General features: G+C 43.2%; 1 protein-coding gene across 6 annotated transcripts in view; it reads left to right on the forward strand.

Annotated features, from left to right (window-relative positions):
- Positions 1-11,782: 11,782 nt before the first annotated feature.
- Positions 11,783-22,966, forward strand: part of CHPT1 (choline phosphotransferase 1) — a 31,042-nt gene continuing 19,858 nt past the window's right edge. For all 6 annotated transcript variants that reach the window (XR_016037642.1, XR_016037640.1, XR_016037641.1 and 3 more), the window contains exon 1: positions 11,783-12,207. Coding sequence is in view for 3 of the 6 variants with exons in the window: in XM_055394653.2 (XP_055250628.1) it covers positions 11,935-12,207 (273 nt within the window). In the remaining 3 variants the exon portion in view is untranslated. The remainder of the gene's footprint in view (positions 12,208-22,966) is intronic.

The following is a 22,966-nucleotide window of genomic DNA, read 5'->3' on the forward strand; positions in this document are numbered from 1 at the left end:
TGATACAGTATTCGTTTATGTGTTCGGGGTTGCATGATCAGACAGACCTAAGGACACAGGCTGGGAGTCAGGATGCTACCAAACTCAGGCCTGACCCAAATCATGTCTCTGGCACAGCATCCTGGCCAAATCCACCAGAGTTCCTGCCAAAATACCCCGTCACAGTGATGGAGAGCTGTTGTAGATTACAGAGCAGTTACAGATTTAGAGTTTGCTGATGGCATCTATTCAAATTGATGAAAGCCTTTTCCAAAATCTAGATGCCAAGAAACATTTGTAGTATAAACAATGTCCTTCATTTTCCTGATACTGCAGAGAAAGTTTCACTTCGGGGGGTAGAATAGAGGGAGAGTAAGTTACCACACCGTTACTGTTTTCTACATATGGTATCTCCTCATATTAAGAGTACTATTATACTGCAAAGTTCCCATAAGGAAGAAAATGTCCATTTTGAAATTGCAAAGAACAGAGTATCAGAAGCTGTCATTGCTCTTAACTTTCCTATAAGTTTGTTTAAATTTCCATTAAAGAAAAATGATATGCCACAGGAATTTATGAAAAATTCTTTTGGGAAATGAAACATTCATTAAAATTTTTTAAAGAATTACACTATTGACTCACTTTATTTTTATTTACTTAATCACTTTAAAACAAAGCTTGATGAATGTTTTCATCTAGATTAATGCAGAAGTAGGAAAAAAACCCTACTAGTTCCAAGAAACACTGGAATAGGCAATACATCCGTGATCACTCTTTCATTTTTGTTTTAATTTCATTGGAGTATAGTGATTTACAATGTTGTATTAGTTTCGGGTGTATAGCAAAGTGATTCAGTTATATATATATACACATATTTATTCTTTTTCAGATTCTTTTCTCATATATATTACCACAGAATATAGAGTCGAATTCCCTGTGCTATAGTAGGTCCTTGCTGATTATCCTTCTTATATATACAGTGTGTGTATGTTAATCCCAAACCCCTGATTGATCCCTCCCCACACCCTCCTGATAGTTCCCTTTTGATAATCGTAAGTTTGGTTTTGATATCTGTAAGTCTATATCTGTTTTGTAAATAGTTCATTTGTATCATTTTTAAAATTAGATTCCACATGCAAGTCATATCATACAATATTTGTCTTTGTCTTGTTTACTTAACTTGGTATGATAATTACTAGGTCCATCCATGTTGCTGCAAATAGCATTGTTTTATCCTTTTTATGGCTGAGTAATATTGCATTTCATGTATATACCACAACTTCTTTATCCATTTCTCTGTTGATGGACATTTAGTTTCCTTCTATGTCTTGGCTATTGCAAATAGTGCTGCAATGAACATTAGGGGGCATGCTCAGATATGTACCCAGGAGTGGGATTGCTGGATCATATGATAGTTCTATTTTCAGTTTTTTAAGAAACCTCCTTACAGTTCTCCATAGTGGTTGAGCCAATTTACATTCCTACCAACAGTGTAAGAGGGTTCCTTTTTATCCACACCCTCCCCAGCATTTATGGTTTGTGGGCTTTTTGATGATGGTTATTCTGACTGGTTTAAGATGATATTTTCTTACAGTTTTGATTTGCCTTTATTTTTCTGATAGTGATGTTGAGCATCCTTTTATGTACTTGTTGACCATTTGTATGTCTTCTTTGGAGAAATGTCTATTTAGATCTTCTGCCCATTTTTTTATTGGGTTATTTGTTGATACTGAGATGCATAAGCTGTTTGAATATTTTGGAGATGAATCCTTTGTTGGTCACTTCATTTGCAAGTATTTTCTTCCATTCTGTGGGTTGGCTTTCATTTGGTTTATGGTTTCCTTTACTATGCTGAAGCTTTTAAGTTTAATTAGGTCCCATTTGTTTGTTTTGGTTTTTAATTTCATTAAAATGAAATTTTAATTTTAATGTAAGTTCATTACTCTAGGAGGTGGGACAAAGAAGATATTGCTGCTATTTATGTCAAAAATGTGTTCTGCCTATAGTGCCCAGTCTTATATTTAGGTCTTTGATCCATTTTGAGTTTGTGTATGGTGTTAGAAAATGTTCTAATTTCATTCTTATATATACAGCTTGCCAGTTTTCCCAGCACTGCTCATTGAAGAGCCTGTCTTTTCTGCATTGTATAGTCTTGCCTCCTTTGTCATAGATTAATTCACCATAAGTGCATGAGCTTATTTCTGGGCTTTCTATTTGGTTCCACTGGTCTATATTTCTATATTTGCATCAGTACCATACTGCTTAACCACTCATTTTTAAATTGATACCTGAAACATTCTCATTAGCTCAATGAAGGAGTTTTTGAATGTCTGATGAGTGCATGGCACTGTTTTGGACTCAGCTAGGAATTCAATGATGGAGAAGGCAATGGCACCCCACTCCAGTACTCTTGCCTGGAAAACCCCATGGATGGAGGAGCCTGGTGGGCTGCAATCCATGGGGTCGCTAAGAGTCGGACATGACTGAGTGCATTCACTTTCACTTTTCACTTTCATGCATTGGAGAAGGAAATGGCAACCCACTCCAGTGTTCTTGCCTAGAGAATCCCAGGGACGGGGGAGCCTGTGGGCTTCTGTCTATGGGGTCGCACAGAGTTGGACACGACTGAAGTGCCTTAGCAGCAGCAGCAGCAGGTATTCAATGAGAAATAAGCCATTTCCTGCCTTCAAGAAATTTATAATGTACAAGACTGGTAACCAAAGGGAAGCACATACACAGGGCAGACTGTAGGTATAAGGGAATACTATAAGGATTCAGAAATCAAATAATGTATTTAGGTAATTGTTATTATCAATGTATCACATTAGGGTGGCGTGCAGGACATGCTACATGATTTTATTTTTCTAAATCAAATTAAATATGACTCTAATCTCCCCACTAGCCAGAAAGATTGAGAGGATCTCTTTGTCTTCCTTCTGGGTCTGGGTCAACTGACTCTTTCTCGGTGCCTAGCAGATGGAGAGAAGGAAAGGCCTCAGGTCTTCAGGTTACACTGGTGATGGCAGGGATGCCTATGGTCCAACCCAGTGTAGTCCAGCCAAGGATAAGTGATGCGGAAACTTCCTGACAAGTGTGGGCCTGGGTCTTTTGACCTCCGAGGCCAGAGCTTGGCTATTTACCTGCTATCTTTTTTTTGCCACACCATCTGCTTGCAGAACCTTAGTTTCCTGACCAGGGACAGAACCCAGGCCCCTGGCAGTGAAAGCACTGAGTCCTAATCACTGGACCACCACAGAATTCCCTTTACCTGCTACTTTTAAAGATGTTCTTTGTGGGGAGACTGGACAGTTCTACCACTCAGTATTAGACTTGGACCTGGGCAAGAGGACCCTCTATGCTCAAGCCTCTCCCTCTGACCCTCCTCCAGCAGTATCTCCCTCCACAAAGCAGGGAGGCCATGGACCCAAGGGGGCATGCATATCTAAAGCCTTACAAACCTTCCTCCCTTCCTGTAGCCTGCACCCAGGTCCAGTTTCAAGGACCTTGTGGGCTTTTTCCTTTTCTACCCCCAAGTAAGAACGAAGTGGCCAGCATATATATCCTGAGGCCCAATGGGTGGCCTAGTGAAGTGAAGTCACTCAGTTGTGTCCATCTCTTTGTGATCCCATGGGCTGGAGCCCACCAGGGCTCCATGGGATTCTCCAGGCAAGAATACTGGAGTGAGTTGCCATTTCCTTCTCCAGGGGATCTTCCCGACCCAGGGATTAAACCCAGGTCTCCTGCATTGCAGGCGAATTCTTTACCGCCTGAGCCTAGGGACGCTTATTTTTCAGGGAGTCGGGGTGTGGAGGGTGTGACTGAGTCTGCACATGAGGCAGGGCATCTGCATGTGTGTCTCTTAGACCCCTCGTGGTGCAGGGGGCAGCAGGGTGGAAAGCAGAGGGAGACCTGAGCCTGGCGGTGCACCACAACATCCTGGCAAGTATCTTTGAAGACTGATAATCTTGAGAGTCCCTTGGACTGCAAGGAGATCCAACCAGTCCGTTCTAGAGGAGATCAATCCTGGGTGTTCATTGGAAGGGCTGATGCTAAAACTGAAACTCCAGTACTTTGGCCACCTCATGCAACGAGTTGACTCACTGGAAAAGAATCTGATGCTGGGAGGGATTGGGGGTGGGAGGAGACGGGGACGACAGAGAATGAGATGGCTGGATGGCATCACCAGCTCAATGGACATGAGTTTGAGTGAACTCCAGGAGTTGGTGATGGACAGGGAGACCTGGCGTGCTGTGATTCATGGGGTCGCAAAGAGTCGGACACGACTGAGCAACTGAACTGAACTGAACTGAACTGAATCCAACATGCAGTCTAGCCTTCTGGGACTTGCCTGGTGATCCAGTGGTTGTGACTCTGTGCTTCCGCTGCAGAGGGCACGGGTTTGATCCCTGGTCAGGGAACTAAGATCCTGCATGCTGTGCAGTCCAGCCAAATAAATAAATGAATAAATACAAATAGGGCTGTGTACTCAATTGTCATAATTTAATAAGGTTAATTTTTTTTTTTAAATCTAGACTTACAAGTCATTATGAGAGTATCCCCCTCAGAAACCTGGAGGATACAACCATTTTATTAATCATTCATTAGATTTATAACTTCTAAATATTCATGGATGTGAGCTATAAAAATGAGGGGTCAGCCAGCCCCCAGCCACCTTTGCTCCCTTTCCTGTGTCCCCTCTTCCCCTCCTTACTACCCACCATCAGTTACCTCTCCACTATCACCAGTCCTCTCCTGACTCCAGGCCTGACCACCCATCTCCTTCCTCACTTCAGTTCCTTTGAATGGAATCCTCGAAACACAAATTTGGCTTTCTTTTCCTAGGAGTAGGAGTAGGAGTTGAATTGTTTCATTGTTTAGTCTCTAAGTCGTGTCTGACTTGCGACCCCATGGACTGTGGCTGGCCAGGCTTCTTTGTCCGTGGGATTCTCCAGGCAAGAATACTAGAATGGGTTGCCATTTCCTTTTCTAGGGGATCTTCCCAACCCAGAACCGAACCTGGGTCTCCCGTATTGCAGGCAGATTTTTTACTGATTGAGCTACAAGGGAAGCCCAGGAGTAGAATAAGAATAAGAAAACCAGACGGTCTTCTCACCAACCCTCCCTTATAACATTCCTTGAACCTAAACTGAGCTCTGCCTTTATTTCCTTGTTTTATCTGGAGCACTAATTACCATCCTTGTACCAGAGTCCGGCTGATTGCTATGCATAGGTATTTATAAAATTCCTTTGTGGCTCAGCTGGTAAAGAATCCGCCTGCAAAGTGGGAAACCCGGGTTCGATTCCTGGGTTGGGAAGATACCCTGGAGAAGGGAAAGGCTACCCACTCCAGTATTCTGGCCTGGTGAATTCCATGGACTGTATACTCCATGGGGTCGCACAGAGTTGGACACAACAGCGAATTTCACTTTCACTTTTGTATCAATAATTGAATTTTGATAACTTAGACTGGATTAGAGAAACAAACCCACTAACGGAATGACCAATTCTCCTGATTCTAAAGGCAGTCATCACCCTCTTAAACTCACCTGATGATCTCTCTCTGTCCCTAAATGCCCTGACTTGAGAAACCTTTGGCCTAGATAAAGATTTTTATTCTATGTGGAGTTGATTGCTAGGGACAAAACACCAGGCAGGTGACAGGAGTTAAACACTCCCAAAGGGGTCACTCAGCACGTGGCTTGGGGCATTGGTGGACTCATGTCGTTAAAGGCAAAAACTTTGCCATCAAGTGCATGATTGACCATAGCTGCTTTTTCTCTCAAGCAATAGCTTTAGCGAAATCTTTCTGTTCTTTGTAGGTAAGCACTTACATAGGCAAGAGATTTCTTCCTTTCAGCATTCTCCTCTCACCTTCATCCTAGTCTTGGAGACCAAGAAAATATCTTAAAGACATTACACACAAATTTTAAAATGTTGGCTTAATATTTTTTAAGTTAATGGGAAAAAATACAAAGAAGAAAGGAAAAATAAACAGGAGTTACCAGCAACTCTGTGACAAAGAAAGGAGCCACTCTTCCAAATCTGCAAGGCATCCCTTTTGGACAACTGGGATGAGGAGTGATTGGAAGGGAGCCATGTTTCAAAATAAACCAAAGCTGATTTGGAGTCATGTGGTCATTTGGAAAATTCTAAGCACTAAAGAGCCAAATAATGTATCCCCTGCAGGATATGGGATGAAGTGCCCCTGGGCTGATCATCCCAGCCTCATTTCTGCATGGCCACTGTGGGGTCACTGAAAATTCAGTTCTCATTCCTGTGCGGGGCAGTACTGCTGAGTTGGAGGTAAGTGGGGTAATGGTGGAGGTTGCCAAGAAGGTGCAGATCCTCTCTATGTGGGGTTATTTTTATGTACTTAATAGCTTATGGCTTCTTAACAGCTCATGGCTTCCCAGGTGGCGCTAGTAGTAAAGACCCTGCCTGCCAACGCAGGAGATTTAAGAGACATGGGTTTGATCCCTGGGTCAGGAAGATCCCCTGGAGAAGGGCATGGCAAGCCACTCCAGTATTCTTGCCTGGAGAATCCCATGGACAGAGGAGCCTGGTGGACTACAGTCCATAAGGTTACAAAGAGCTAACTAGAATAGCTCAGAGTTAGGGTTCAAGGAACATTGTCTTGCAGTAGAATCAAGAGTTCATTAGTGAGACAAGTTGTTCTATGAATCTTTCCACAAATGTCAAGTCTTAATAGTGACCAGCATGGACTCTGACCCACAGCTTTTAGTAACTCCACTCCCTGAAGAAGTTAAGCAACAGTGATGGACAGACCAGGAGGGTGTGGCTAGGATGGGCTCATCGAAGGTCAAGACCCAGGATCAAGTAGGAGGGAGGAAAGGAGCACAGAGGAGCACATTAATATCTGTACAGAGGGAAGGGCAGTTAAGAGCAACGAGACAGAAATGAAGCCAGAAACAACCACACCAGGCAAGGAACTAAGTAAAGAGGAAATGGAAATGAGAAAATCAACAACAGAAAGAAAAGAGTACCTGTTTCTGTGCTTCACTGGGATTATCTCAGGCATGGGCTTTTCACCCTGTTCAACTCAACAGCTCTCCTCTTGGCAGAAAAAAGGAAAATGATGGACAGGATGTGAGAGCCCAGCCTGAGCCACTGCCACAACCCTCACTTGCTTATTCGTTGAAGTTTATCCTGTTACCTTCTTCTCCATGATATATGCATTTACTAAACAGAAACCTATTTTTTCTTCCAAAATCTTCAAATGGATGTCATTCCAGTCATAATGTCAGGGAGCTAAATGTATCCCATTCTGGAAAGCACAGTATAACGAAAAACCTCATCAACAATGAACAACCGGGACTCTCACGGTAGTCTAGTGGTTCAGTTCAGTTCAGTTCAGTCGCTCAGTCGTGTCCGACTCTTTGCGACCCCATGAATCACAGCACGCCAGGCCTCCCTGTCCATCACCAAAAGATTCAGTTCAGTTAGGACTCCACATTTCCACTGCAGGGGGCATGGGTTCGATCCCTGGTAGGGCAAATAAGATCCTGCATGCCACAAAAAACAAAACAAATGAAACAATGACCAACCAACAAAATAGATCTCAATTCCACTGTAGATGGTATTATATAATCAGTTTAATACACATGCGTATTAGTTGTTCAGTTGTATCCATCTCTTAGCGACCCCAGGGATTGTAGTGCCGGACTCCTCTGTCCATGGAATTCTCCAGGCAAGAATACTGGAATGGGTTGCCATTTTCTTCTCCAGGGGATCTATCTGACCCAGGGACTGAACCCAGGCCTCCTGCATTGCAGGCAGATTCCTTACCATCTGGACCATGAGGGAAGGCCTTAATACACATATGTAATAAAAATAGAAAATTTTAATCTATCTATATATCCCTTCTTTGTCCTGGAAAGCACCGTTTAACAAAAATTAAGTGAGCCAACCTCATCTTTCTCATCCTATAATTGTCCACAGCCCTGTTTCTCCTCATTCTGCTCCATCCTCTTTTCACCTGGGGCCTGCTCCAAGCCATGTCTCCACCCAAGCCTTCTAAGACTGAATATCCTTCAGTCCCTTATGACTCAACATGGGGTCCAGTTTCCAGCAGCATCAGCATTACCTGGGAGCTCGTTAGGACTGAAAACCTTCCCTGCACTCTCTCTCCAGATTTGCTAACTTAGAACCTGCCTCATCACAGGATCTCCAGGTGATTCCTGTGCTCATCCGTGTTGGGGGCGGGCAGCTCCAGCTGTCTCTCACAAGTTCCTTGCATGGCTCTTTGTTTGGAGTCATTCTCTCTCAGCTGTCTCAGAGGAAAGACTTTCGGATAAAAGCATCGCTCCTAAGGTGTTTCTGATAATGACCTAACCTAACATGGAAATCTGACCTACCTGCTTATCCTAAAAGCCCCAATCCAAAGATAGGAATAACTCATTGTGGGGCTTTACCACAAATTGCTGAAGAAGGAATTTTTGAGGAAGGAGATTCCCTCCAATGCTCCTCAAATCATACCATGGAAAATATTTTAAAGCAGTGGGATGAGAACTCAGAAAACAATAATAAATAAAAAACAGTTAAAGGATATAAATAGGACAGACCACTAAGAACTGTGTCTCTAAGGAAAATCAGTTTCCAACCATAAATTGCTTTCGAAATATCAGATAAAAAACACAAGTACAACATCTCAGAGATTCTATTGTGAAATCTGCTTTTCTGATCTTGATCCAGAAATTAAGCATTTCTAGAGAAGAGAGCAAATGTTTTTGTCGATCTATTACTGAACACTTTATGTGCACTCATGTATTTTGTAAGGTGCCATGGTTCTATAAAAGTTGGACTTTAGAGTCACAAAATACAGAACTATAAAAAACAAATTATAAACCAGAGCATATAAATGAGAAAAGGCAAGGATTTACAACACAGAACTATACTAATCTTCATAAATACTCCAGCCTGTGGGTCCAAAGCTCTAAACACTTACACACATAGCTTGACTCCCTGAAAGATAAAATTCTGCTACACTGAAAATCTAGCCAGGTGATTTCTTTATTGCAACACGTGCCTTTCCAAACCAATGAAATTTAGGGATTTTTTGAAGCAGTTATTTTACGCTTAATCTGGCTACATGAGACCAGAACATTTTGTGGAAAGTTGATCTAGATGCTGAGGAAGAAGATTTGAAATATGATTGCAAGTTACACAAAAAGAACTGGTAGTTAAACCAAGATAAACCACCAAATAAAAACTTATGGATGTCTCTTGTACTGAGGATAATGTAAGACATTACTATTGGGAAAGGCTGGCTGAAGAGTACAAGGAATCTCTGTACAATTTTTGCAACTTTCTGTGACTCTATTATTTCAAAACAAAGGTTTTAAATGTATGGATATCTACTCGATATCAAGGATTGAAGAACACGCTTAGCGCAGGGATACATCCTTGTACTCTGAGCTGGACAAGAAGGAGATCAGTACATAAATAAGTGCCTCAAGGCAGACTGGATTACAAGGTATAAAGTACTCTGTGTAGAAGCATGAGAGATCAAACTGGAAGAATCTGAGAGGCCATTTCAGAGAAGGCAGAATTTAAGCTGAACCTTGACTGATTTGCAGTGTTTTGGGGGTGATGAGAGATAGAGGGTACTCTCCAAGCCCAGGAAGCAAAGTGGGGCATGAGGAAGTGCTGGGTGTACTTGGGAATAGCTAATGGACCCATGAAGCTAGAACATCAGATTAGGGAGAGGAGAGCGGGAAGAAACACTTGGGAAATAAGACTGGGAAAGGAAGATTGGGCTTTTGAATGCCAAGCTAAGGAGGTTGGACTTTACCAAAGTCTTCCTGGCAAGAGAATGCATCATTAATTTTAGTAAATTTAGTAAGATAATTCTTTTTTTTTAAGAAAGAACTTTGGGTTATAGGAAATGTGTTTCTTAATTTTTTAAAATAGCTTTTGGTTGCACTGCACAGCATGTGGGATCTTAGTTCCGTGATCAGGGATCAAACTTGAGCCCCCTGCATTGAAGGCAGAGTCCCAACCACCGGACCACCAGGAAATTCTTTATATGATCTGGGTACTATTCAGTCTGGATTTTATTTGAGGGAAATACCTTTTCCCAACTTGCCCTTTCATTCTCTTTATGTATTTTGATCCATAGTTAAAATTATCTGTAACATAGTTAAATTTATTAAACTGGAAAAGGATTTTTTCCTTGACTCTTTCGTGACCCTGCCAAGTTAAAAGATAGGTATCTCCAAGTTCACTGTACAAAAACCCCAACAGAGTTAAGAATGAATCTCTATCATTCTGATTCCTTTCCTGCATTTGTCAGTATCATTTTTCACATAAGAGACTAGGAAATGGATATTCAGTGCATGGTTTGGTCTACAAACACCCTCCTATTCTTCTAAAGAAGGGATTGCCAAATTTTTTTCAGTAAAATGCTAGAGTCAATATTGTAGTCTTTTCAGTCTATATGGTCTCTGTCACAACCACTGAAATTTGCCCTTGGAGCATGAAAACAGTCATAAATAGTATGGAAGGCATAAACATGGCTTTATTAGTGGCACTGAAATATGAATTTCATGTCATTTTGCATCACAGAAAAAAATTTTTTAAAATCATTTAAAGTCTAAAAACCATCCGTAGTTTATAAGCTGTATGGGAACAGGTGGTGGGCTGGGTAGTAGTTTGTTAGCCCATCTCCAAGGTGTTGTGGTGGCATCTGTCTGACAAACTGTACCCGCTGATAACCACTGCCCAACACGACTGTCACTAAGCAGTTTCTGAGGTAGTTCAGTGTCTTAGAGAAGTGCCTACCGATAAGAACCCTGAGGTGAAGAAATGGCAAGTGGCAGGCTTGTCGCTGGTTGTGCAAAATGATATGTTTATGACAGGCTGTCCCTTGGTCTAAAGAGTGCATTGTGAGGTAAGGGGCTGGTGAACTGCCATTGTGTGGTGGGCAGTGGAAAGTACCACCTGGATCCTTGTCTTTGGGGGGAACGGTGTGTGTAAAAACAAAAACGGTTATCGGTATGGGCTGCTCTGAAAAATAGGCATTTGGGTTCCAACCATTCAGTCCCCTTGTTAGACGGGGTTTCTAAATCCTGATTGGTAGTTTCAATACCTTAGAATCTGAATCCTGAACCTTGATCCCTGGAAAGTGAGGGTTCTCTAGAGCTAATACACGGCCAGGGCCCCAATCCTGGGGGTTGGATGGAAGACCTATCATATTCCCGTACGTTTATCAAATAGGACCTCTCTATGGGCCAACGGATGGGGCCCTCAAACCGGTGAGCCAAGATAGGCAAAAATCATGTTCTCACACAGTATCCCGCCGACCCCGGGTCTGCAGGCAGCGGCGTCCTTCAGTGTGGCTGAAGACCAGGGCGTTCGCCAGAGGAGAACCGAGCTATGCACACCGCACCAGTTAGAGGAACCCGCTGCTAACTGTCCCGCGGGCGAGACTTCCCTCCGGGGAGCGTCACCCCGGTCCCAGGAGAAGAATCGGACCTTAGAGGCGGGTGCATCGGGATCTCGGGGGCGTCTGGGCCCTTTGTGCGCCAATTAGAAAGTGACGGACGGTGGAGCCCGCCGAGGTGACCCGGAGGCCCGGGCGGAGCGGTCGCGCCGGCCGGACCCCTCGCGAGGCGGCCCCGCCCCTCCCCGCGCACCCCAGGCCCCGCCTCCTCCCCACGCACCCCCAGGCCCCGCCCTCCCCACGCACCCCCAAGCCCCGCCTCCTCCCCACGCACCCCCCCAGGCCCCGCCCCCTGCGGCCGGCGGCTCCAGGGGCGGGGGCCCCCGGGACCAGGGGCGGCCCGGCCTGACCTCGACCTCGGCCGCGGGCCGGACCGGCGAGTCCCACCAGGCCGGGCGCAGGCCCCGGCCCGCGAGCCCCTCCCTCCACCTGTCCCCGCCCTGGAGCCCCGCGCGGGCGGCGCTCGCTCGCAGCGGCGGCGCCCGCAGGCTGCCATGGCGGCGGGCGCCGGGGCCAGGCCGGCGCCGCGCTGGCTGAAGGCGCTGACCGAGCCGCTGAGCGCGGCGCAGCTGCGGCGGCTGGAGGAGCACCGCTACAGCGCGGCGGGCGTCTCGCTGCTCGAGCCGCCGCTGCAGCTCTACTGGACCTGGCTGCTCCAGTGGATCCCGCTGTGGATGGCCCCCAACTCCATCACCCTCCTGGGCCTCGCCATCAACATGCTCACCACGCTCGTGCTCATCTCCTACTGCCCCACGGTCACAGAGGAGGTAGGGCCCGCCGCCCGCCCGCCGCCCGCGGGCCCCCAACTGCTGCCCACCTTGAGCCGAGCCCCGGTGCAGGTGCGGCCCTGGAGGCTCCCGGGGCGCCCACTCCCCGCCACCCGCGCGCGCGGCAGAGCCGCCCGGGACCGTGGAGGGGAGGACACCGCCTCTGCCCCCGCGCCGTGGCCGCCGCGAGCCTTCTGCGCTCTGCCTGGAGGCTGTCACGCCGCTGCCCAGTCCCGTGTGTCCCCCGAGCCTCCTCCAGACGGCGGAGGGGCTCTCAAGGTCACTGCCCAGTGCAGTCCACCCCCGGGGCAGCGGACGGGCTGTCTCGGCCACTGCGAGCGAGGGTCCTGCCTGTCTGGCCGCCGCCCCATTCTGCGCCAAGTTGGGGGTGGGGGGTGGACAAGCAGTCGGTGACTTTGCACACTGATCACAACACCCCCAGCTCCGTTCTGCCTGGCCTTAGGGCTTGTGGTTGGGTTGGCCAAGCCCGAAATGCCCTTTGGACACTTTTATACTTAACCGTCTGTTTCTCAAAGGTTGTGCTAGTGATCCTGTAATTACTGATAGCGCTGATCAAAGATAAGTTACTTTTAAGAGAGTAACTACTTCCTCTTTCTTCGTTGACTTATTCGTGGAAAGCAAAAGTTTTAACAAGGTGTTAATGCTTATCATCATGACCCAGGGATCGTAAAAGCCAACGGCTTTTATTAACCATATTTAACCTGTATCTGAAATAAGAGTAAATAACGGAGTTGGTGATGGACAGGGAGGCCTGGCGTGCTGTGATTCATGGGGTCGCGGAGAGTCGGACACAACTGAGCAACTGAACTGAACTGAACTGAATCAGAAGCGTCCCTTGGACTGAGTGTGATAGGGGGAGCAGGAGGCAGAGGGGGCCACTCCCATCTCTATCTTTTTAGAGTACCTGGAATAAAGACTACATTGCTCGTTCTGTGACATTGCTTTCTTTTCTTTGCCCTCCACATAGAGACTCCGTTTATAATCCTATTTGAGTATAGGTCCTGGTTCGTTGGTTGGTTTAGTCACTAAGTCGTCTCCGATTCTTGCGACCCCGTAGACTGCAGCCTGCCAGGCTCCTCTGTCCATGGGATTCTCCAGGCAAGAATACTGGAGTGGTTGCCATTTCCTTCTCCAGGGAGTATAGGTCCTATGAAGAACTAATTTGACTTGAGGTTGGATAGGAATATATTGCCCTCCATACATGGAACCTTTTTTTTGAGTATTTGATGAAGCCTACATTTTAAACATAGATTGATGGATATGTTAGTTATATTAATATTTGATTTTTCGGCAGACGTTCCCATTGTCAATTCATTTACATATTGTTTAAAAAAATGTAAGTGGAAGCCCGTTTGCAGAATTCCCCAGAGGCAGTGTGCCAGAATGGAAGGTGCACTGGGTCAGAAGGGAAGGCCTGGTTCTAATGTGGCTTTGCCATACCATGGACTGACAGACAATGTGGGCCTGCTTTCCTCATGTAAAAAAGAAATAATACTTGCCAAACCAATTTCATAAGAATGAAGTGAGGACTAAATGATATATTACATGCAGATTAATGTAGAAAATTAGAATTGGTTCAACCTGTTAAAAATATTACTGTTATGAAAAATGTCTTGCAAACCTATAATAAAGTTTAGCTTTCACTGGGCCTAGGTTTGGCTAACAACATTTGAATGTTTCTGATATTTGCCAGTTAAATCATGAACTTTTCAATATTAATTTAATAACCATCTGTTGAGCACTTCCAAAGAGCAGGACAGGCAGAGAAGTTCAGGAGATTCTGTTTAGGGATGACAGGGGGTGGGGCCTGATGAAACAGGTAAAATTATTAATTTTTAGGCTATGCTTCATTTATTCAAAAAAAAGGGAAAAGGTGGCAGATAGGGAGGATCTGAGGGACTTAAAAAAAAATCAGAATGACCCAAAAACAGGAAGTGAAGTTTGAAAAAACAAGATGAAACTGAGAAGTATTTCTGAAATGTAATTAGATCCTGCACATGCTTCTAAGTGGTTGTAGCGGCGAGGGGAAACACCATTACAGCAGTCACGCTGCCTGTCTGATAATATCCCAGCAAGACCGCGAAAGGAGCGTCGCAGTTCATAGGCCACAGAGACAGGATCTGACAAGGTTCAGATCCAAGAAGGCCTGACTACAAAGCCTGATTCTTTGTACCACATACTACCACCGTCTCATCTGCAGTTCTTTCCTTTCTGTGTGATCTGCGGGAAAAATACCTTGTGTTTTATGTATTGCTTATCAGGTATGTAATATGCTTTCACATTCATTGTTGCATTTGTGTCTCATATCAACCCAAGGAGGCTGGCAAGTTTTTTCCCTTCCTAGAAAGGCTTTCCCACAATTTAGTATTTCTTCTGTCCATCCATCCTGAACTAATAGTGGTGGCATACATTTTATTAAGGAGAAGTTGAGGCCTGGAGTGTCTTTAACCTGGCTTGAAATGTGTTTTCTGATTCTTAGACTTAAGAGTTAGTACTTTTTGAGAGTTTGCGGATTCCTTCCAGAAAGGGTCAGGGAAAGCCCATATGGTTTTTGGACTCTGATGCTTGGGTTAATCTACCCATTTATGATTAATGCTCACTACATATATATGTTAACAATAATATTTGATCTACTTTTTCACTGTATTGATATTCTAGGACATGAGTGGGGATGACGAGAAATTAGTAGAAAAAAGTTAAGTGATGTACATTGTTGTACAACGGTGCTCTGAACTGCATGTCACGCCACCATTTCATTAAGGAACTTTCTACTCCAGCCAAATTGAACTACTTCCTATATCAAGGGTATTTCTTGGGACTTCTCCTGGCAGTCCAGTGGTTAAGACTCCATGCTTCTGATGCAGGCTGGGGCTGGGGAGGGGGATTCAATCCTGGTTGAGAAATTAAGATCCCAGATGCCACGCAGTGTAGCCAAAAAATTTTTTTAAGATTTCTTTCCTTCTTTTCCCTCTCTTTTCTCCTTCCTCTTTCTTTCTCCTGTCCAACTTCATCTCTCAATGTCCATTCCCAACACTACCTCCTTAGGAAATTTTTCTTCCTTCTCTGAAGTCAAATCAACTACTTAATCCTATGAACTTCCATAATAATAGCAATGATAACTAACATTTTGAAGAAGGAAATGGCAACCCACTCCAGGACTCTTGCCTGGAAAATCCCATAGACAGAGGAGCCTGGCAGGCTACAGTCCATGGGGTGGCAAAGAGTTGGACACGACTGAGTGACTTCACTTTTTAACTAACATTTATCGGGTATTACTTATGTACTTGGGGCTTCCCAGATGGCGCTAGCGGTAAAGAACCTGCCTGCCAATGCAGGAGATGTAAGAGACATGGGTTGGATCCCTGTCGGGAAGATTCCCCTGAAGGAGGGCCTGGCAACCCACTCCATTATTCTTGCCTGGAAAATCCCATGGACAGAGGAACCATGTAGGCTGCAGCCCATAGTGCTGCACAGAATCGGACATGACTGAAGGAACTTAGCATTCACACACACACACTTATGTACTAGGCATTCATTTAAACTGCTTTTGTCTATTATCTCATTTAATTCTCTCCACAGCTTTATGAAAAGGTACTACTATTATCCTCATTTTATAGATGAGGAAACTAAAGGGAAATGAGTTAACCTCTTTAAACTGAGTCCAGGATTCCAAGCTGGAAAACTATACTTCTGCTGCAGGTCTTTGTAGCTCTCCTGTGGAACTTATCCATTTTATTTTGGTTATGTGTGCGATGTGATGTTTGGTTATGTATGTCCTTATTGAGTAAGACAGTCTACCATATTTTAAGTTCAGACAGCAGTCGCCCATTTATTTGAACATTCTCCACAGCACAGTGCCTTGTGTAAAGTAGACACTTGGTAAATATTTGCTAAACTATTGACTGCGTGCAGGAATTTATAGCAATTTATAATCTTGGGAGATTATATTTTTCCATCCATATTCAGTTTTAGCTTGTTTCAGATTAAATACTTATCAGTTTGGTCCAGGGAGTTTTGACATGAGTATGCAAGAGTCAGGGCAAACAGAAAATAAGAACTGAGTTGCGTCCCCTCTCGATGAGAAAATTTGGTGATTCAAGTCTGGTTCTTCCGGCTCCAGCTTAGTAGCATTCTCTACCACAAAACACTCCTATGCTTGTTTTTGACTGACATAAACTGTGGTTCCATTCCCTTTTCGGCTTTCTTGAGTAAATGTTTTTGCTCTGCCCTCTTGCTGCTGCTGCTCAGTCACTTCAGTCATATCCGACTCTGTGCAACCCCATAGACGGTAGCCTACCAGGCTCCTCCGTCCCTGGGATTCTCCAGGCAAGAACACTGGAATGGGTTGCCATTTCCTTCTCCCTCTTGCTATCTGCATATAAATCCATGTGACTGCTATTAAGAGTGTGTTTATAGCAGATTGGTGCCCAGCATAGGGCTGGGTCAAAGGGCCTTGAATAATTTCTTTCCTTTATGATAGGAATCGAAAGCAAGTGTATCTGAGGAGATATTTACGACCTTAAGAAATGGTTTGTTCCCTGTCTAAATAATTCAGATTCGAGTGGCCTTTGGACTATAAAGAATTATTTATTGGAGGAATAATAAGAAAAGGCAATAATCTAGTCAAATTCTGTTACCGGTTTGGTTTCTTCAAAATCTAGAATATTTCCTTCCAATTCAGTAACTTACGAAGCGTCATTTATGAAGGCAGGACTCTTGTGAGAGAGTGGCCTCTGGTACTAAAACAAAATACCTCGCAGGAGGTGAAAGTTCTAGAAGCAGGGCAGGGAGTAGAGTGAGGCAGGCAGGCATAGACAACCCTGTGAGTCGAAAATGTCTCCTTCAATTCTGCAGCCACGGTGCCTTGCTGGCCTCACCCTAATCCCAGTGCGGTCTAGAAGGAACTTCTGCCGGTGATGTAGAAGTAGCTCTGATGCCTGTGGCTTTCCTGTACTTGATTCCCAAGGAACAAACTGTTTCCCCTTTAGAATTCTGGTTCAAGTGTGGCTAAAACATGGCCTTGTGGGTACGGAAGGAGCTTTAAATCCTGCTCCTGGTGGGTTTGACCTGGGCAGAAGCTCCAACCACCTGGGTTCTGTGAAGTTACAGAGCAAAACAGATGTGAAGGTACCCAAAGCAGTTGACGGTGACGATAGATCTGTCCGGGGGTTCTCTTCGCTTCCCTCCCTCCTGTTTCCCTTTGCCTAGTGAGAGGCTGGCATTGTTAACAAGAATTCTAGGTAAGTGCTCAAAGAGGTTTTTAAAAAGAATACTACTATTTACACTAAACTTGCAAAGAAGGAATGCTGTCTTTCAAGTACACATTTCTAATGTCCTGAGAAAGTCCTTGTGGCCCTGAAGTTGGTTGAATGCTGTGGGGTGTTCCTGTCCTGCCTGGTTTCCACCCCCAGTTGGTAACCTGCCTCATTTTATGAAGGTGGGTGTACTCATCTCAAGCGCTGGCCCCTACCCTGAGCTGAGGCCACAGGTTGGGGTAAACCAGTGAGCTGCGAGGGCCTTCCTGCTGGGAGGGATGGAGAGTGACTCTTGGCTTCCTGTCCACCAAGCCTCTGGAGCCTCCCCAGCCTTGGTTCCAGTGGGAACCCTCCCTCTGTAAACAACGAAGTGAAGTGCCTCTGGTCACGGGCTCAACTGTGTCACAGGCACATAATACAGGTTAGAGCAGTCAGATTAGCAGTCTATTAAAATTCCATGAGTTTTCTCTCAAAAATCACTAGACTCGGGTATACCTGTGGCTGATTCATGTTGATGTTTGGCAGAAACCAACACAATACTATAAAGCAATTATCTTTCAATTAAAAATTAATAAATTTAATTATATTTTAAAAAATCACTAGACTCACCCAACTGGGTACAAAGTCCACCTTCTAACGCTGTACCAGCATTACAGTTTTTCACACATGCCTGATCATTGTCTAAACGCAGTTTTTATTTTTTATGGAGAGAGAAGTCAACTGATGTTTGGATAATTGAAGTCTCTCCATTACCAGCTGACCCAGTGGTTACTGGTTATGTAATATCTTTTGCACCTGTATCAACTTACACCCAAGGCCATTTAAAGCAAGAGGACTTTTTAAGTGTGAAAATTCATATAAGCAGGCATATATAGTTTCAGTAGTTCCCAATTTGGGAACATTTTTGCTGTTGTGTTTTACCTATACTGTTTTTCTTTACATAAACTTTAAATCTACTCCTTAAAAACTTAGACTCAAAGCCTTAATGTCTGTACAATTATAGGTTTGATAGCTATGCTAGCTAGTTTTTAAGTTATTATTTTTAAAATAGATTAAAGACATAAGTATTAAAATGAAAAATTTACCTAAGAATCACTCAAAAAGTATCTTATATAGTATCAGAAATAATAATAACTAAAATTTACTGAGCTCTTCGCATATGCCAGGCACTTTTCTAAGCACTTGACATGTAATAATTAATTTAATTCTCACAGTGAGCTGAGAACAGTGATTATTCCCATTTTTCATAAAGGGAAACACTGAAGCACTGAGAGGTAAAGTAGCTCATTCAAGGGTCATTTGCAGGTGGAGTACAGAGTATATACTCCTGTCCAGTCTGCGAAAAAGCCCCAAGACATGTATTCTTAAATTTGGAAACCATTTTACTGGATACTTATGAGGTAACCTGTTCCTTAATCATCAGTTGATTTTAATCATCTGGTTATTTAGCTCCCATGGTATATATAGCAGGTTTTAAAACGAGAGAACACACCTCCTACTCTGGAGAGGATTCTATTCTCATATTAAAGATGGAGCCTTGGAGACTACCTAGGTTAGCCTTTTCATTTATAGAAAAACCTAAGAATGTATTCCCCCAAAATCCAGTATTCTAGGGTCTGAGCTATAAGTTAAATTTGTCCAGTGGGCAGAAATGTGTTCACTGATCACTTTCTAAGTCTCTTTTTCCTTTTCCTGATGTGTGTGCTCATTCAAACACACAAATAAAAAGGAGTATGATACCTGGAATAATAATTGATCTATATATGAGTGTTCTCTGATCCATAGTTATTTTGAACAAAAACAGTTGCTACATGTTCTAGTTCAGATCTCTGGTTTCTCTAATCCTTTAATTCAAGTAGCTGGAAAAAGTAAAACTTCCCAAATACTTAAGTTTTATATAGTTCTTTGTTAGTGATGTAACTGACAAGCAATTTAAATTTACTAGTGTTTTTTTAATGACGTGAACTCATGATTATTTCTTAATAATTATTTTATTTTCTAGAATAAACTTATAATCTCCCATACAATCATGTAAGATTCATCATTAGTGAAGGTATTATTTAAAATTGTGATTTATCCACATCATTGAATACCATGCAGTCATGTAAGCAAATGGTGTAGATCTTTATGTTTGACTTGGAAAGATTTCTATGATGTATTATAAAGTTCTGATCTTAAAAGATACAGTAGATTTTTTTTTTTTCTTTTGGCCACACCACATGGTTTGTGGGATCTTAGTTTCCTGACCAGGGATCAAACCCATGCTCCCTGCAGTGGAAGCATGGAGTCTTAGCTGAACCATCAGGAAATTCCCAGATACAGTAGATATTAGAAAGATAATATAATTTAAAACTTTAAATGTTAAGGAGCTCATATGATCTGGAGAAGTTCCGCTTTTTGTAATAGCCTCCTTCTATAGAATTATTCTGATATTAACATATTGCTTATGACTTTATAATTCGTAATCCATGCCCTGATTTTCCTGGGTTTACGTTTGAAATTTTTGAAAATAAGTTTTTTTAAAAAACTGGAATTGAGTTGGGATGGCTCTGAAAATCCTGCGTCCACCTGGAGAGCCTTCTGGAATGACCCGTATTTAAAGCAGCCTCCTGAAAGGAAGAGGCCCACTGTTCCTGGCAAGAGGATCTCCTGCCTGGGGCCTGCTTTGCAAAGATAACAGATGAGAAAAGATGTTGAAAATCTGCAAACTATTTCATAGCTCCCAGGTGGAAATGGAGGTGATGACTGCAGGGAAGAGAAAAGATAGGTCCAGCCCTTGTGGCCTTGAGAAGACTGGAAAGGGAATGAACTGGCAGCTGGTGGACTAGTGTGCTTTTGTGGGTTTAAAAGGAAGGAAGTCTCTCAGCTTGCAGCCAGTTTCCCACCGCTCTGGTTCACTGAACTTGAAATTGTATTTGTGGGGGCAGGAAAGTGCTTCTCAACAGGTTTGAAAGAATAGATAAGAATCCAGGTCTGTGTAGCACCTAGTCTGTGTAGCCTGCAGGGCAATAAATCTGATAGATCTCATCTCATGGGTCAGGTCATAAAACTAGGGTTTGCTTCCTGGATCCAGTCTTAACTCTCTTCTTGATGGAACTTTATCACCCCTCCCTAAGTTTCACTTTTATCTGTAATAAAAAGAACATAATAGCTGCCTTGTCTCTGTGGATTGCTGTTTCAAACAAAATAATGCATTTTTGAAAGTCCTTTGTTGTACTGTTTAAGATAACATTACTGCCTTTCCAGTCTCTCTTGTAATGACCTGTGGATCATCTATTCCAGAAACATTGACTCATGAATAAACCTTTCACTTTCAGGCCTCTACCTTCATTCCTGCTTAGCCCTCCTTTCTGACTTTCCTGTTGAAATTCCCCTGCCCCTCTTTCCCTATTTAAACTCTAAATCTCAACTCCATTGATATCCTAGTAAAGCCATGTTAGGCCAGTGAGCCAGTTTTCATTTCCTTTCTCCAAATAAGGGGCAGAGTCCACCCCCAACCATGGTGTCCAAGAGTAGCCAAATTTATTTTGGCATGGATTTCTGTTAACACCTTGACCTTTAGACTTGTCTGTTACCAGGCTCCCAGATCAGAAGTTAGAAACAGGAGCTTTTTAATGTGGACCTTTGGGAGTTAGCGTCTGCCTGCAATGCGGGAGACCTGGGTTCGATCCCTGGGTTGGGAAGATCCCCTGGAGAAGGAAATGGCAACCCACTCCAGTATTCTTGCCTGGAGAATCCCATGGACGGAGAAACCTGGTGGGCTATAGTCCATGGAGTTGCAAAGAATCGGACACGACTGAGCGACTTCACTTGGGAGTTGCTTGTTGAAAAGCTCCAAATTTTCAATATAAGAAGGGAGAATTGGAACATCCTCATGTAGATGATTTACTTTCTGTCATTTAGGGGAAAAGGATTCAGTGGAAAGGAGCTTCCCAGGTGGCACTGTGGTAAAGAATCCACCTGCCAGTGCAGAAGATGCAAGAGACATGGGTTCGATTCCTGGGTTGGAAAGATGCCCTGGAGGAGGGCATGGCAACCCACGCCAGTATTCTTGCCTGGAGAATCCCACGGACAGAGGAGTCTGGCGGGCTACATTCCATGGGGTGGCAAAAGAGTCAGAAACGGCTTAGTGACTAAACAGCAACAACAGTGTAGCTATTAATACTGGGTATCTAATATTAACAAATGATGAAGTGTTTGTTAAAGTTCAAAGTAAACTTTCGTTTACTTTGAAAGATTGAGGAATGAGGTAGCAAGTTGATTGGTTATTTGCAGAATTACCACATAAGCCATACCCACATTGATATGTCAGATATCATTTTAAACTGTTGAATGACAATAGCTAAACTTCGTTGAGCACTTATTACATGCCTGGTATGTGTAAAAAACTATCTTAAAGAGTTTTTTCATTGTGTACAACTAGAAGTTTTATTTGCATCTTACAAATGAGGTAACCAAAGTTTAGAGAGTTTAAATGACTTGCCCAGGGTCACTTAGCTATAAAATAACAGAGCCAAGAACTCAAACACAGATCTAACTTTGAAACCTTAAGTCTCAATACTTTTGCTATACTTCATTTCTGAGGCAGAATTCTGGGTTGTCCATTGCTTTCATCACATGGGTCCCTGAGGAAGTAGAATACATTTATAAAGTGCTGAAAGAAAAGACTGGTTGTTTTAAAATCCTTTTTCTCAAAATAAATAAAGTCCTTTTTCTCTCTTTTGTTGAAATTGCATCATTTCTACTGACCCACCTTCAAGTTCACTGACTCTTTGCTCTGTCATTTTTATCTATGCTTCTGTATGTAATGTGTCTTTTTCTTCTGGCTTCTTAAATGATTTTCTCTTCCTCACTGGTCTTCAGTGATTTGATTATGATGTGCCTTGGTGGGTTTTTTAAAAAAATACTTATTCTGCTTGGGGTTTGCTGAGCTTCGTGGATATGTGAGTTTATAGATTTTATCAAATGTGGACATTTCCAGCCATTATATTTTCATGTATTTTCCATGTCCAACCCTTTCTCTTCTCTCCTTCTGAGACTGTAATTATATGTACCCCACAGGTTACTGAGGCCCAGTTCAATTATTTTTAGCCTTTTTTCTTTTTATGCACAATATTGGATATTTTCTTCTAGTAGTCTATAAATTCACTGATATTTTCTTCTGCAGTATCTAATATGTTGTTACTCTCATATAGTATATTTTACATTTGAAATATTGTACTTTTCATTCTAGAAATTTCACTGGAGTCTATCATACTTTTCTTCCACCCTCTTGAACATATGAGGCATATTTATTAGAACTTTTAATGTCCTCTTCTGCAAATTTCACTCTCTCTGTCATTCCTGGGTCTGATTGTTTTGATTGATTTTACTCCTAGTTGTCAGCATATTTTTCTGCTTCTTTGAGTGACTAGTAATTTTTTAATTGGATGCCAAACGGGTTTGATGGGGTATTCCTTTAAGATGTACTTTGTGTTGGCTAT

This window comes from Moschus berezovskii, chromosome 6 (assembly GCF_049115385.1).
Source record: "Moschus berezovskii isolate FMDL1 chromosome 6, NW_MosBer_1.0, whole genome shotgun sequence".
NCBI classification, from domain to species: Eukaryota; Metazoa; Chordata; class Mammalia; order Artiodactyla; family Moschidae; genus Moschus; species Moschus berezovskii.